The sequence below is a fragment of the Canis lupus genome, chromosome 6, assembly GCF_011100685.1.
Source record: "Canis lupus familiaris isolate Mischka breed German Shepherd chromosome 6, alternate assembly UU_Cfam_GSD_1.0, whole genome shotgun sequence".
In the NCBI taxonomy this organism is placed as follows: Eukaryota; Metazoa; Chordata; class Mammalia; order Carnivora; family Canidae; genus Canis; species Canis lupus.
The window spans coordinates 26,003,971-26,020,114 of NC_049227.1; the positions used below are offsets into that span (position 1 = coordinate 26,003,971).

Below are 16,144 nucleotides of genomic sequence, written 5' to 3' on the forward strand. Positions count from 1 at the left end.
AAAATGTGAATCGACTGAGCATTGATTGGATGCTTGTGTTTCAAATGCATGTTAAATGCTTTCAAAATTCAGTTCCAACTATATTTCATCATAGTGATTACTCAAGAGGAGACTTCTCCCCTAAATAATTTGGTCAATTCCACCTTTCTGCTAGATGCTTCAATTCTAAGTACAATCACATGCCTTGTGAATCATTCAGCAAATCTGCACAATAATGCTATATGTTGGGGCACCCGCCTGGTTCAGTCGGAAGAGCATGCCACTCTTGATTTCAGGGTTGTGAATTCAAGCCCCAAGCTGGGTGTAGAGATTACTTAAATAAGTAAAATATTTTTAAAGGAATGGTATGTGTACATATGTGTGTATATACACACATAGGTATATATTCATTCCACACACACACATATATACATACATGCTTCATGCATCACCACTGGTTTCATCTTTGATTCAACATAAGGTTTTGATGGTGACTCATGTATCAACCTCACAGGGGCAGAGTCCCAGTCCACACCCACACCCATCCCAGTTCAACCCCAAAGACTCATATGTGATATGCAATAAAGTTTGTAAACAAGACCTCTTGTATTTCTCTGTTGGGAACATGGGGTGGGATATTTGCAGTTCAAAGTCACGAACAAAGCAGGTTCCCCAGTTCAGAGGTTTCACATCCCTAAGGATCCCCATTTTATTCAGGCTGGACTATTTGAGCACCAGTTTCCAAATCTTTGCCGGGTCTGAGAGGAGAGATTTCTAAGGACCAACAATTCATATGCACATCTCTTAAAGACTTAATAAATAATTCCCAGGTTATCTCTTCTGGGTTTCTGTGAACCAGTTTAAATGTTACAATTGTCTTTATTTTAAAATCCCAAATATTTTTTCTTGGAAAATCCAGGTATAAAAAACCAGCAGGCAATGGCCAAATCTTCTTCAGTTTATACATTGTGGTCAGCTTCCCACTCTGGCTAATGGCTTGAATTCCCCTCCTGGGAAGCTCAGAAAGGTTCAGGTGTCACAGAAGAAGCTGCTCCATCTTTATCTTTTCATTTGATTGGTGTCTGGCTGCCGCAACAAACATCACGCCTTTGGATTCTCTTCTTGAACTGAGCGCCTAAATCGCAGGTCTAGGTTGGACCCAGAAAAGAGAAGTTAGCACTCTTATATGTCTGTGAGGGAAATATCAAATTCAAGATCCCATGGCTTCTCATACCTCCTGCCTTCTGTTAAGTTTCTGCAATTTTCTCCTTGAACTCCCATCATTGAGTGTCATCAGTAAATGCTACCCCAAAAAGATGAATGGGTTTGTTTGTTTCCTCCCCAGTATTCATTCCCTTCTGACCTCAGCTCCAGATTTTCCTTGGGAAGCCACCCTTTCTCATTCTCAGTCTCTGTGATCTGTTTGGCTGTAGCACCTCTATCTACAGATCTCTGATCTGGCCGATGAAATCACATTTTCATGGCCGTGGCAATTGGTTCACAGATGCGCACATCACCCAGTCAGATCCAATGAAACACATCAAGAATTCTGGGCCTCTCATTCTTTCCCACTAGACTTCCATCTGAGAAAGTACAAGAGGCTGATAAAAGTGTCTTGCAGTTGTTAGGAAGAGCCTTTTCAAGAAAGGAGCTAACATAGAAAAGTATGGAACAGAAAGAAACTAGGTTCCAGTAACATATTGTGAGTCTCTGCTTCTGGTAACACCTAAAGCAAGAATTATTCTTGGAATTTTTGCTAAAAACAGCTTCAGTTGGTTCTTCTAATTGACAGAGTAACTGATACATGAAGTGGTTCTGACCCTCTTCCAAAACCAAATGATTTTGGTTAAAGTAGGTCTCCTTCAGTGCCGGTTACTCACCAAAAGCAGCATCATGTTCTTTGACATACAAAGCTCCTGGTTGCTGAAAGGAAATAAAACAGGTGGTCTCATCACTGGAAAGGAATGTAGACTCGGGTCCTATTGCATAGTTGGTGGGATTTGTGAACTGCCACCATTTTAAAATTTAAGATGTGACAGATGAAAACCAAGGCTTGGCCATAGACATAGCAAACATGCTTTGTTGGTCTTTTAGGGAAAGTGATTCTATTAATTTATTCATTCATTTCACAGACATTTACTGAAAATCTACAATAAGCTAGGTAATATATCAGGACCCAGGGCTGTAAGGGTCCAGACAGGGTCTCTGCCTGCACAGGAACTAGAGTCAGACCTCTAGACCCCATATCTACATCATGCTGATGGTATTAATTTGCACAAGTAGTAAATGGCATGGCAGTCTCTACTGACAAGATCCTAACTTCCAAAACTAGTAGCATTTGAATTACGGTGGATTTACTGTCTATCCATATTTTCCAGAACACCAAAGAAGCCAGCAAGAACTTTGGACTTATGGCAGGGTTTCAGACATGTCTTATATCCTCTTGGTAGGCATGAAATTGATAAAATCTTAACAGCATGATACGGTAATATCTATTAACAGTATCATGTACATGCCCTGTGGCAAAAATGCTCACATAAAAGCAATTTAAAACAAAAATGTTTCATTATACACTGTTTTTAGTATTAGAAACAAAAAACCTAGAAACCACCCAAATGTCCAAATACGTACAGACTGAAACAATGTTGGAAATACAGTATTGTGATGAGGGATGGAGTTAGGATACTATGTGTATAGTACAGCCCCACTTTTCTAATAAATGAATAAACAAAAGTGCTAGTATATGCATGTATATTTGCAGATGCCTTCAGGAAAAGATCTGAAAGAGTATACACTGAACCATTAACACAGTGGAGGAAGATTTCAGAGTATTTTCCTTCTCCATGGGATGTACTTCTGGTTGATCGGACTATATAAAGGATGTGTTCAAGCCCCATGAAGGCCTTTGCTATGACAACCCCATCACAGAGAAAAAGTGTCAGCATGGAAAGGGTGGAATAGGGATGCCTGGGTGGCTCAGTGGTTGAGCATCAGCCTTCAGCCCAGGGCATGATCACGGAGTCCTGGGATCGGGTCCCACATCGGGCTCCCTGCATGGAGCCTACTTGTCCCTCTGCCTGTGTCTCTGCCTGTGTGTGTGTGTGTGTGTGTGTGTGTGTGTGTGTGTGTGTGTGTGATGAATAAATAAATAAATAATCTTTTAAAAAAAGAAAGAAAGGGTTGAATAAATACTATTTGTTAAATAAAAAATACAGAAATGTTTAAACATAGAAAGTGAAGTGTCTTATGTTATTCTAGCTTCCTAATGCACATTTCACAAGGAGGCAGGTCTGTGTCACAAGGAACCCAAGGCAACCCCCAGTCTCACCTCTACATCTCTCCTTTCCTGTGTGAATGAGCTGGTGTTTGCTCTCTTCTCCATATCCTGCAGTTTGGTCAACTTTTCTATCAGGAACATTTTATCTTTGCCCTCCTGCCAAGACACAAAACCAAAACAAGAACAAAAACATGGGGGATGGTAGGAGGTTGAAAAGCAAATGATGGAATGAAGGTTGGTTTTTTCAGGCTGGTAGGGTCCCAGACATAGAAGAGAGACTGCCATCATGTTTTCTTGCTTGCTTTTTCTGTTTTAAGATTGATTGATTGATTGATTGATTGATTGATTGATTTGAGGGTTGGGGGAAAGGGCAGAAGGAGAGAGAATCTTAAGCAGACTCTGCTGAGCGTAGAGTTTGATCTCATGACCCTGAGCTCAGGGAAATGAGTTGAAACCAAGAATCGGAGGCTTAACCAACTGGGCCACCCAGGTGCCCCGGCTTTGTTTTCTCTTAATGAAAGAGAAGAAATATTTCACAGCACTGTCAAATTACCCAACATAGCCTTCCTGAATTGTAACATCTCCTCTAAAGCAATTCTCCAAGCAGGCTTGAATAGCAGCCTCTCTATCCTGCTGCTAGAAGCAACTTAAAATGTCACTGCCTGAAGGCCCAGGACAACTGGTGTATAGTAGCTCCCTTCTTGGCATGCCCTCAGTCTCAGAACACTGGGCACCAACATCGCTGCCCTGTCCTCCCACTGAGAATGTCAAAGCTCACAGCTCTGCATCTGGGGACGTCAAATATATTTGTCAAAGTTATCAGTGTCAATGGAGTAGACCTAGATGAAAATTTCTCAAATTGGGGAGGGGAACAAAGGAAGAGGGTACATCCTACCAGGAGTGAGAATCACTTACTGGTGAATCTGCTGCAGATGAGAGGGTGGTATATTCTACTAGTGTTGAAGTAGGCTAGCAAGCGCCATTGATGGTCTGGCCAGTCTAGATCAATTCCTTTTCCCATGCCCATGTTTCTCCTTAGACTGTCACCCACAAATTTAAGCATCCAATAATTATATAATGAAGCTATCATATTTGCTTCATAATAATTTTCTATTTCCCTCATTCCTTCTACATTTCTTCACTGGAATCCTGCAAGGAAGAGCTGTCCTCGGGAAGTGGCATTTTAAACAAATTCGCTAGCTGTCTTGGATATAGCCAAATTGTTTGAAAATTACTGGTCTCTAGCAGCTGTTTCCAAACTCTAGTGCCAGTGAGAATTATTTAGAGAGCTTGCAAAAATGCAAACTCTTAGGATTTATCCAAAAGATCTTGACTCAGGGAGGCAAAGCTGCATTGTAGCTAAGAGTACAAACTTTGAAATTGCCCAGTTCAAATCCCACCATTTACTAGCTCTGTGACTTTAGGCAAGTCACTTCAGTCTGTAAGCCTTAGTTTCCCTAATTTTAAAACAGGGATTAAAGAGGTATATGACCCCAGAGAGAGTAATAAAAATTAGTCTGGGTTCTTTTAGAAACAATGAACCTGCCTCTGTGGTGCAACCTCTGGGTAAGACTCCCAACCATGTACGCCTGTGGTGATCCTTCTGGTGCCTCTCTGAAATGATGCCATCTAAATTCCTCCTCACTTTACTTGGTACTTCCCTTAAAACATAAGGTTTTAAAATCAAATACTTCCCCTGTTAAGATTTTCTTTTTTTTTTTTTTTAAGATTTTATTTATTTATTCATGAGAGAGGCAGAGAAATAGGCAGAGGGAGAAGCAGGCTCCATGCAGGGAGCCTGATGTGGGACTCCATCCTGGGATTCCAGGATCAGGCCCTGAGCCAAAGGCAGACACTCAACGGCTGAGCCACCCAGGTGTCCCCTGTTAAGATTTGCATAAGACTTGCCCAAAACATTCAAAGTGCTGCATTAGAAAACTACAAGTGGTCCTTGTAGGGACAGGCAGAAAAAAGAACATAATTAATCCATGCCCTTCCTTTATACCATATAAAGGACCAACCCAAATGATCTGAAACCCCAAAGATTCAAGCAGATAGAACCCTGGGGAATCCTGCTTCTTTCCCATATTCTTAGATGTAAGTGTTCATGTCATAATTATATTGGTATTTAGAAGAAAAGGGAACCAGCCCAGTGGCAATAAGCATCACTATTCCCAGACTGTGGTCTCTAAATGCCATTTCACCAGGATTCCTTGAATAAATGTCCGATTCATGTTCTGGGGCAAGGTAATGAACAAGAAGAGCCTTGAACATCTTGTCCTTCCAGAGAGCAGGTGAGCTATCAAAGACTTCTGGGGTCATGTCAAAAGAGCCCAGGAGCTAATCCAAAAGGATTTCCATTAGCAAAGGATGAGACTATTTAAGCATTAACAAATTATTATAATTTTTTAAAAGATTTTATTTATTTGAGAGAGAATGAGCATGAGTAGGGAGAGTGGCAGAGTGAGAGGGAGAAGCAAAGTCCCAGCCGATCAGGGAACCCAATTCAGGGCTCGATCCCAGGACCCTGGGACCATGACCCAAGCTGAAGGCAAGATGCCTAGCCAACTGAGCCACCCAGGCACCCCACAAATTATTATAATTGAAAGATGTCAAAGTATACTCAAATCTATGAATTCATAATGATAATTTTAAAATCCTCACTGGCCACATTTGGAGGTTGCTAGATATGACAGGTTGAATAGTATCTCCCTTTTAAAAAGATATGTCCATGTTATCCTACCTAAGTACCTGTGAATATAACCTTGTTTGGAAATGAGATCTTTGCAGACATAATTAGAGATTCTGGAATGAGATCTTTCTGGATGAGGATGAGCCCTAAATTCAATGACAAGTCCTTAGAAGAGAAGGAGAAACAACGAAAAAGAATTTGTGAAGGTGAAGGCAGTGACAGGAGATACGAAGCTACGAATCAGGAAACAGTTAAGTTAGCCTGTGGCCCCTACAGGAAGCTAGGAAAGGCATGGAACAGATACTCTCTCAGAGCTTTGGAAGGTACCCTGCTGAAACCTTGATTTTGGACTTCTGGCCTCCAGAACTGACAGAGAATAAATTTCTGTTATTTTAAGCCACCAACTTCGTGATCATTTGCTATGGCAGGCCCTAGGAAACTAATACAGACTGGGATACCAACGCATCCTTTCAAAAAATGGTAAATAAAGGGGGAAAAATCATGCATATACTTTGCCTTTCCTTTATAAATTATATTACAAGGTAATCAAATAGTTGAGCAAAAATTCTTTTTTCATAGAAGAGTCTTAGCTAATCAATGCAGAAGAATTTCTAGGAGTAGAGTACCATGTTTTTGTCATCTCTAATGAAATCAGTGGTCTTCTAGGCAATACTCATCAAAGGCTGTAAAATCCATCAGGTGAAAGGCAGATGGGGAATCTTAGGATGGATGGGTCGGGCTAACAAAGCATGGACTCACTGATTACTTTTAATACCACACAAAAATAGACAACAGGACACTTTATGTCTCAGGGTATTGCTGTAAGAAGTACATAGCATCATCTATGAAGAATTCTGGCTAAAATGCTGAATCTGGGGGCACCTGGGTGGCTCAGTGTTGAGCGTCTGTCTTTGGTTCAGGTCGTGATCTTGGGGTCCCGGGATGGAGTCCCACATCAGGCTCTCCTCAGGGAGCTTGTTTCTCCCTCTGCCTATATCTCTGCCTCTCTCTCTGTGTCTCTCATGAATAAATAAAATCTTAAAAAAATAAAACATAAAATCAAATGCTGAATCTGGATTTAATCGGACTTTTAAATATCACTACCAGGGTACAGGAAATAAAAAGAAAAAAGAAACAGGGTAAACACCACCACAAGGTTGCAAATTAGATATACACAGAATGTAAGAACTAACACAAGACAAATGACCTAGTTTCTTCAACAATAATGGCAAGAGAAGAGAGAAGGGGAAAACAAATGCAGATTAAAAGAAACAAGAGACGTATCAACCAAATGCAGCACGTGGCACTTACTCAGACCCTGATTTGAACACCCCTAGTGTAAAAAGACACTTCATGGGACAATCGGGGATTTTTGACCTTTGATTGCATATGAGAATTGATAGAATTCTTTAGAATTATTACACTTTCTTTTAGGCATGATGATGGTGATATTGTGGTTATGTTTTTTAAAAGTCTGTTTCTCAGGACCCCCAGGTAGCTCAGTGGTTAAGCGTCTGCCTTCAGCTCAGGGTATGATCTCAGGTCCAGGATGGAGTCCCGCATTGGGCTCCCTGTAAGGAGCCTGCTTCTCCCTCTGCCTGTGTCTCTGCTTCTGTGTCTCTCAAGAATAAATAAAATCTTAAAAAAAAAAAAAGTCTATATTTCTCAGGCACATAGAAGTTTCTACAGATAGAATTATGTAAATTTAGGATTTGCTTTAAAATAATTCAGAGATTTGCAGTGAAGGTTTAGTGTAGATTAAATAAGAGTATACACATGCTGATGGTAGTTGGTGCTGGGTTGTGGGCAGGCGTGGATTCATTCAACTATTCTATTTTGGAGTATGTCTGAAAGTTCTCATTATATAACGTTTAAAAAAAAAAGGTGGAAGGAGGATAACAGAGGGACTCCTCACATTAATAATCTGTTCATGGAGCAGTCTGATCATAATCTTCCTTCCTTCTGTGATCTGCCAGTAGAGGTAGGTGATGATTCTAGAAGAGAAGAAAAAAAAGATGACAGATACTTTTGCCAATGTTCTGCAGTCCCCAAATTCCAAAAGGGCTCAAAGAAACTAATATTTGCTTACAAGTGGACTTTGGCCCTACAGTGTCCTTGAAAAGTTGGTCTGAGTGAGTTACAGGTTAAATACATCACAGCAACGGTTCTAGGTTCTGGGTGGCTCAGTGTTAAGTGTCTGCCTTTGGCTCAGGTCATGATCTCAGGGTCCTGGGATTGAGCCCCATGTCAGGCTCTCTACTCACCGGGGAGTCTGCTTCTCCCTCCCCCTCCAACCCTCCTCTATCCTCCCACCCCCACTCATGCTCGAGTTCTCTCTCTCTCTCTCTCTCTCTCTCAAGTGAGTAAATAAAGATTAAAAAATAAATAAAGAGCAACAGTCCCCAACCTGGCTGTACAGAGAATCAGGTGAAAGATGGAAAAAAGACTCATTTCACGGCCCCTTCTCTGATCCATTGACTGAGTTTCCTGGGGCATAGGGGCCAAACAGTATTTTTAGAAATTACACATGATTTTAATGTGTAGCCAGAGTTTGTGAATCTGGATAGTGCTATTCAAACTTCAACATGACACAAATTTCCTGGGAGTTTTTCAAAATGCAGGTTCTGGGATTCCGTAGGTCTGGGGTAGGGTCTAAGATTCTGGATCTCTAGCAAGCTCCCCAGTGAATTGGTAATTTGATGCAACAAGCTGCTAGGAAAGCTGAGCATTTTAAAGAGGCAGATAACAACCTAGTCTGGGGAGGGAAGGCATGCCCAGGAGCAAGGACATCCAGGTTGTAGCACGCTGTCACTCACAGACCGTGCAGCCTGGAACTTATCTCTGCAAGTCAGCCCATTGCTGTCTTATCACTTCCACCTGTAAAACTAAGAGGTTGCTCTGTAAGCAACATCTACTGGTTCCACTAATCTGTGCTTTTGATTTGTATCTCTCTCTGGGAAGAGTTGCTATCTCTAATGCCATCAGGCCTAGGCTTCTTTCTTTCTTTTTTTAAGATTTTATTTATTTATTTGAGAGAGAGTGAGCGAGCACACATGAGTGGGGAGGACAGAGGGAGAGGAAGAAGCAGATTCCCTGCTGAGTGGGGAGCCCCTATATCCCAAAGGCAGCTGCTTAACTCACTGAGCCACCCAGGTGCTCCAGGACTAGGCTTCTAAAGAGGGATAGCTATTAGCCAATCAACTATTCATGTAGGAAGATGAATCCAATCTTGGCAGTTCTTTTTTTTTTTTTTCCACAAGAAGTCAGATATTGATCATTTTTATTTGAAAATGGAAGAATGCTATCCTACGTACCAACAATGCCCAATCCATTTGAACGTAACCACAATCTCAGGAAGAATCACACATGTGATTTTCCTAGCATTCTCAAATCCAAAATTTCATTTTGTTTTTATGTTATTTCTTAAGAGGGGACATAACAGGTATTACTTTTTCATAAAACAGGCAAAAAAAAAAAAAGCGCACAAAAAAACCAAAACGAAAGACCTAGGGCAAGATGATAGCAAGGAACGGTTTTTAAAAATTCAAGGGCAAAGTGAAGACCATCCAGAATACTGATTTGTGGCCCTCTGCTTTCCTGGCAAACCTCCCTGAGTCTATTCCCAGGTGAAGTTAATGGCACATTTCCCCCCAGGTTCCCAAACGTGCTCCACTTACAGCACAATGAGGGTGAGGATGAAAAAGAAATGCACACTTCCAATGAGGTTCTGGTAGATCCAAACAACCCATAAGTAGCTGGGCCTTTTACTCAGGGAGTCAATCCAGCCATAGATGGAGTGAATGAAGAAGGGTAGACCTCGAAAGGGACCACAGTCAGCTGAAGGTTTCAATCTGATAAAACAAGGGATAGAAAAACATCTCTAGCAGGAGACTCGGGGCATAGCTTTTTTCTAGAATCAAATGGTCCTTTCTGAGCCCTGGACCTGGAGCCAGAAATTCTTGCCTGCTGATACCCTCTCCCTCCTAGCCTCAGCTGCTATGTTTTGTGCTCATGACCTGCACTCCGAGGATCAGCTCCCACACAGGGTTCACATTGGATCTACTGGTCACCAATCCAAAGAGCAGGCAATGAACTCTGTGGCATCCCAGCTTGCAGAAATGAACTGGGTGGTCAGATTATTTTTCCGGGGAAGTCAAACTAGGAAATACAAAGAAGAGACCCTGTGATCTGTGGAAGCTGATGCTGTGGCAATGGTGGCCATGTGTAGCAGTAGGAAATAGCAGAAACTAGAGGGAAACTAGGAACTGGTTAGGAAGAGGGAAAAAAGAGAGACGCAAAGACATCATAAAACAGAGGAGCCTGGCCTGAAGCCACCTGAGTTCCTGATAGTTCTATTTCTGCTTATGTCCTAAAAATCAACTCATTCATTCAATAAAAGTTTATTGCACCTGTACCAGGTGCTGTGCTAGACACCAAGCCCTGGAGATTCCATAGGAAAGAGCAGACCTGGATTCCACCCTCTCAGGCTTACATTTTACCAAGAAAGATGGACAACTAATGAGTCACGATTAAATAAAGATTCAAATGAAGGCATTTCTGACCATGAATGATGGAATAAAGAAAAGAAACTGCCCTGAGAGAAGGTGGAAGTGACATAGATAAGGATGGTCATGAGGATCACATCTTGAAGATGACCTCTGAGCCGAGAACCAGAGGGTATACAGAAGGCCATCGAGCAAAGTGGGAAGAACATTTCAAACAGAGGAGCCGGAGTGGGGTGAAGCTGGAGAGCTAGGAAGGAACCAGCTCAAGCAAGGCATTAAATGTTTATTTAGCTGAAGGCTGAAGTTCTGTCCCCATTCTGGGAACAGTACTTTGAGGAAGTGAGGAAGCTGCACCAAGCCACCTGATGGGTGGTAACCAAGCTAAGATCTATTCCCTTCTTTGGTTGTTGTGTCTGCTGATTACCAAGGGAACTTACCAAGGGAACTTGGGTGCAACAATGTATTAAGCATATCTTCTCACTTCTCTTGACATGGGGGTGGGGGGGTACTGACCCTGGAGAGATAGCCTCTCCTGGGGCTACCCTACATCTTTCATATGCAAACCAACTGATCCAAGAGCCCATATCCCACCTTCCGCCTACTCTATCAGGTTCTCACACTCAGGGTCACTATCCCCTGCCCTGTTCACCCGGGGCCAGGTACCAAACAACTCCAGACAGCCCCTATATCTCAAAACCCACTGAAATTGTTCCAACTTGCCAATCCTAAACCTGCCTACTCTTCCTCACCCTTTACCTTCCCATAGAAACCACAACAAAGGCTCTTGCTCACGTTTTCTCCTCACTCCCTCTGCATCCTGACCAACCCTGGGGTTTCCTCACGTGGCCCTCTGTGGTGTGGTATTCCCATCCCCCGCCACCACCTCTACTGGGATCTGAGAATAACAGATCATCTTTTCAGCAGCATTTTTATCTTCTGATCTGCTGGCCTCACCCTTGATAATAAAGCCTACATTTTAAAACACTCACCTACCCCATCTCTAACACCTCACCACAAGGCCACTATCTCTCCTACCTCCAGATGGTGATGGCCAGGGTGCACAGGACCCCAGTGAAGGATGGGAAAAACAGCAAGAAGATGAAGAATGTCATCATCTGTGAGGCTCGCCAGGCTTTGCTCGGAGGCTGGAAATTCATCATCAGGCTAATCTGAAGAGAGAGAAGCATCATCTGTGACCAGAGAAGCAGGCCAGATGGACCCCAGCCAGGCACTGGTTTCTTGATAGCCTTCCCAGCACCACCAGCCCCTACCCTGCCACCCCAGTGCAATTCCAATCACCCCTGGGGTCACAGGGGACTGAGAGAAGCTGATTGATTCCAACTTCAGACTGACTCACATTTTTGACGTAAAACATGATGAAAAGAGTAATCATTTGGATAAAGGGCAGCAGAGGGCAAAAGAAGGTTCCAATCCTATGAGGGAGAAAGAGTGTCAGAGGTCACAGGGAGACACACAGAGTGGGGAGTGGGGGCAGATATGGACTGTGGAGTGAGGGGAAAGACAGTGTTACGGGCTGAACTGTTTCTCCAAAATCCATATGCTAGAGTCCTAACTCCTAGTACCTTGAAATGTGACTATATTTGGAGATAGGGCCTTTAAAGAGATAATTAAGGTAAAATGAGGTCACTAGGGTGCGCCCAAATGCCATCTGACTAGTGCTTTTAAAAGAAGAAATCAGGACACAGATACTTACAGAGGAATCATGTGAGGACACTGGGAAAAGGTGTCATCTACAGGCCAAGGGCAGAGGTTTCAGAAGAAACCAACCCTACAACACCTTGATCTTGGACCTCAAGCCTCCAAAATTTGAGAAAATAAACTTCTGGGAGCATCTGGGCAGCTCTGTCAGTAAAGCGTCTGCCCTCAGCTCAGGTCATGATCCCAGGGTCCTGGGATAGAGCCCTGGGTTCAGCTCCCTGTTCAGCGGGGAGTCTGATTCTCCCTCTCCCTCTGGCCCTCCTCTCTGCTTGTGCTCTCTCTCTCTCTCTCTCTCTCTCAAATAAATAAATAAATAAATAAATAAATAAATAAATAAATAAATAAATAAATAAATATTTTTATTTATTTATTTGAAAGACCGAGGGGGGGCGGGCAAAGACACAGGCAGAAGGAGAAGCAGGCTCCATGCAGGGAGCCCGACACGGAACTTGATCCCGGGTCTCCAGGATCAGGCCCTCGGCTGGAGGTGGTGCTAAACCACTGAGCCACCAGGGCTGCCCAATAAAATCTTTTTTAAAAAAGAAGAAAATAAATACGTTTCTGTTGTTTATTAAGCTACCCAGTCTGTGGTACTTCGTTATAGTAGCCCTAACAAACAAATGCTGCAAACCAAGAAAATCCCTACCATACCCAGTAACCTTAGCTGCTCTCTTCCCAGCTTTAGAAAAGATATTTTGCAGAAAGCACCACCCACATACCACCAAATGCCTTTCAGCAAGCCCTAACTGAGGTGTCCTAAATGTGGGACATGTCTCATTCCTCCCTTCATGGCATCCAGAATGTCTGACACCCTACAGGGACAGTAAAAACTGCATTGAGTTACACATGAGAAGGTCATTCCCCCTCAATTCTCCTTAATGCTCCTGAGTACCAAGAAAAGAAAATCTTACTTTGGTGGGCCTAACATTTGCCAACCTCCCTTTTTTATCCTAAAAGAAAGGTTGGGGTGGGCATCTGGGTGGCTCAGTGGTAGAGCGTCTGCCTTTGGCTCAGGGCCTAATCCCAAGGTCTAGGATCAGGTCCCGCATCGGGGTCCCTGATGGGGCCTGCTTCTCTCTCTGCCTGTGTCTCTGCCTCTCTCTGTGCATCTCTCATTAATAAATAAATAAAATCTTAAAAAAAAAAAAAAAGAAAAGAAAGCATGGGAATAAGGTTTAAACTGCGAGCCTTGGCAGACAGCAGCACCCAGCTAGAATTTAATGACTATGATGGGCCTAGCTTTATTTTATTTTTTAAAAAATTGAGATTTTTCTTCAAGTAATCTCTACACCAGAGATAGGGCTTGAACTCACAACCCTGAAATTAAGAGTCAGACCCTCTACTGACTGAGCCAGCCAGGTGCCCCCAGTTTGACTTTATTTTTCAAGTGACTTGCAGATTTTCTCAAATGACACTGCTTTCCATTTATGGCTGTAAAATATAAAGATTCCTTTAAAATGTATTTAAGAAAAAAAAGAGGACAAACCATAGAAAAAATAATATTAAGTGAAAACCAGTACTGGTGATATGTAGGTATGCCAAAAAATGGGTAGGTTGGTGTGCAGAACACAACTTTGGGAAACACTTACCTCATCTCATTTCTACCATTGTCCGTAATCTACACTTCCTTTCTGTCATTCTGTTAACCTTTTTTTTTTTTTTTAAAGAGAGAGAGAGAGTGAGCAGGAGAGGAGCAGAGAGAGAATCCCAAGCAGGGATTGACCATCCAATGGTCAATAGTGTGAAGGCTTGATCTCTAGGGTTCAAAAACCTGGCCAAAGTAAGCACCCAGTAAATAAAGATATGCCATTATTATCACATCAGCTGATTTATGCACATCATTTATTTAAAAAATTGAGAGTGCTCAATATGCACCATATGATCCAACAATTCCACTTCCGGGTATATATCCAAAAAAACTGGGGCAGCCCAGGTGGCTCAGCAGTTTAGCGCCGCCTTCAGCCCAGGGCCAGATTCTGGAGACCTGGGATCAATTTCCACTTCTCCCTCTGCCTGTGTCTCTGCCTCTGTCTCTCATGAATAAATAAATGAATAAAATCTTAAAAAAAAAAAAAAAAAAAAACTGAAAGCAGTCAGGTCTCAAAGAGATATTTGCATACCCATAATCAGAGCAGCATTATTCACGGTAACCAAGAGGTAGAAGTAACCCAGAGGTCCCTTCATGGATGAATGGATAAACAAAATATGGCATAGCCATACAATGGACTATTTAGTCTTATAAAGGAAGGAAGTACTGGTGTACACCACAATATGTAGAGCCTGAAGAACATTATGCTAAGGGAAATGAGACAGTCACAAAAAGATAATTTCTGTATGATTCCACTAACATAAAGTATCTAAACTGTCAAACTGATAGAGAAAATAGAGTGCTGCTTGCCAGGGGCTGGGGAAGGAGGAACTGCAGAGTTCTTGTCATGGCTACAGAGTTTCAGCTTGGCAAGATAAAAAGAGTCTGGAGATCTGTCGCACAGCTATGTGAATATACTCAACACTTAACAATACATTTAGAAATGTTTAAGATGATATTATACTATGCATTTTCCTACCACAGTTTTTAAAAAGTGCTCAGGGCACCTGGGTGGCTTGGTGGGTTAAATGTCTGCCTTCGGCTCAGGTCATGATCCTGGAGTCCCAGGATGGAGCCCCATGGGGACATTTAACCCACCAAGCCACCCAGGCAACCTGAAGGCTCCATGATCAGCAGGGAAGGCTGCTTCTCCCCCTCCTTTCGCTCCTCCCCTATTCATGCTCACTCCCCCCACTCTCTGTCTCTCAAATAAATAAATAAATAAATAAATAAATAAATAAATAAATATCTTTAAAATAAATTAAAATAGAAAGTGCGCATCAGGGTAACAGTAGCCACAATATCCCCACTTACAAAATATATCTGAGTCAGTGTGAAGATTTTCAAAACTTACCACACCAGAGTTTGTGCATAGATCAATTCCAGGACATTCCTGGCGATGTCAAACTCCTGTAAGCCAAGGCTTGTTATAAACTGCATCCCAATGAGTCTGTGAAAAGATCACTGAGGTTAGTACCCAAATCATCAACTCTCTCCTTCAAAAGATTTCCTGCAATCAACAAAGTAGAGCCTCACCAGTTTTGAATAAAGTCATAAGTTCCCTTGTAAGTGTCTGGAAAAGTTCCAAGTATAAGCATATTTTCAAAGAAATAATTGATGGAATTAAGGGGAAATGGAATTAATACAATGCATTCAAATAGAGGTACTGCTGAAGTGGTTTAAAAAAATTGTAGATGGGCGCCTAAGTAATTTAGGCTAAGCATCTGATTCTTGATTTCAGTTCAGGTCATTATCTCAGGGTAATGAGATCCAGCCCCACGTCAGGCTCTGGGGCTGGGCATGAAGCCTGTTTAAGATTCTCTCTCCCTTTCTCTCTGCAACATCCCCTGTATAAAAAATAAATAAATAAAAATAAAAAATAAAAATTCTAGAGGACATTATTTAACTTATCCCACCTGCTATTTAAATAGATACTAGTTATAAGTTAATAATAGATATTATTTAAAGGAGATAATTATTAAAATTATCCTACCTATTTATCTCATTTATATCACTTGTTTGCTTGTTCAACCTTTTTCTCAGGGATCAGATAAATTCAGCACCTCCCAACTCAAGTAAGCTGAACATTTTTCCATTTTTGGTTATTGTTACTGGATTAATAGTGCTTTCCCATTTTCTAAACCCACAAGAGGAAGCCAAGGTCTCCATTTATTCTGAGGAAACTTGACCCCTTTGATTTCTTCATATAGAGAGAGTGTAAACAAGACAAAACAAAACACACACACACACACACACACACACACACACACACACACACAAAATGCCATCAAAAAGCCCAAAACAGAACAAAACAACCTCCTCATCTTTATGTCCAGACCCTAGACAAGAGGCTGTAATAAAAGTGTGTTTGGGCAGACTGAATG

The 16,144-nt window shown here is 42.0% G+C and overlaps 1 protein-coding gene across 9 annotated transcripts in view; it reads right to left on the reverse strand.

Annotated features, from left to right (window-relative positions):
* Positions 1-556: 556 nt before the first annotated feature.
* TMC5 (transmembrane channel like 5) overlaps positions 557-16,144 on the reverse strand; it is a 67,378-nt gene continuing 51,790 nt past the window's right edge. For 8 of the 9 annotated variants that reach the window (XM_038540229.1, XM_038540226.1, XM_038540224.1 and 5 more), the window contains 8 exons: positions 15,115-15,210; positions 11,811-11,886; positions 11,489-11,622; positions 9,626-9,799; positions 7,864-7,942; positions 3,308-3,412; positions 1,860-1,902; positions 557-1,127 (listed from right to left, as the gene is read on the reverse strand). In XM_038540229.1, the coding sequence (XP_038396157.1) occupies positions 1,081-1,127; positions 1,860-1,902; positions 3,308-3,412; positions 7,864-7,942; positions 9,626-9,799; positions 11,489-11,622; positions 11,811-11,886; positions 15,115-15,210 (754 nt within the window). In that variant the 3' untranslated portion in view covers positions 557-1,080. The remainder of the gene's footprint in view (positions 1,128-1,859; positions 1,903-3,307; positions 3,413-7,863; positions 7,943-9,625; positions 9,800-11,488; positions 11,623-11,810; positions 11,887-15,114; positions 15,211-16,144) is intronic. The other variant, XM_038540231.1, reaches the window with a different exon arrangement.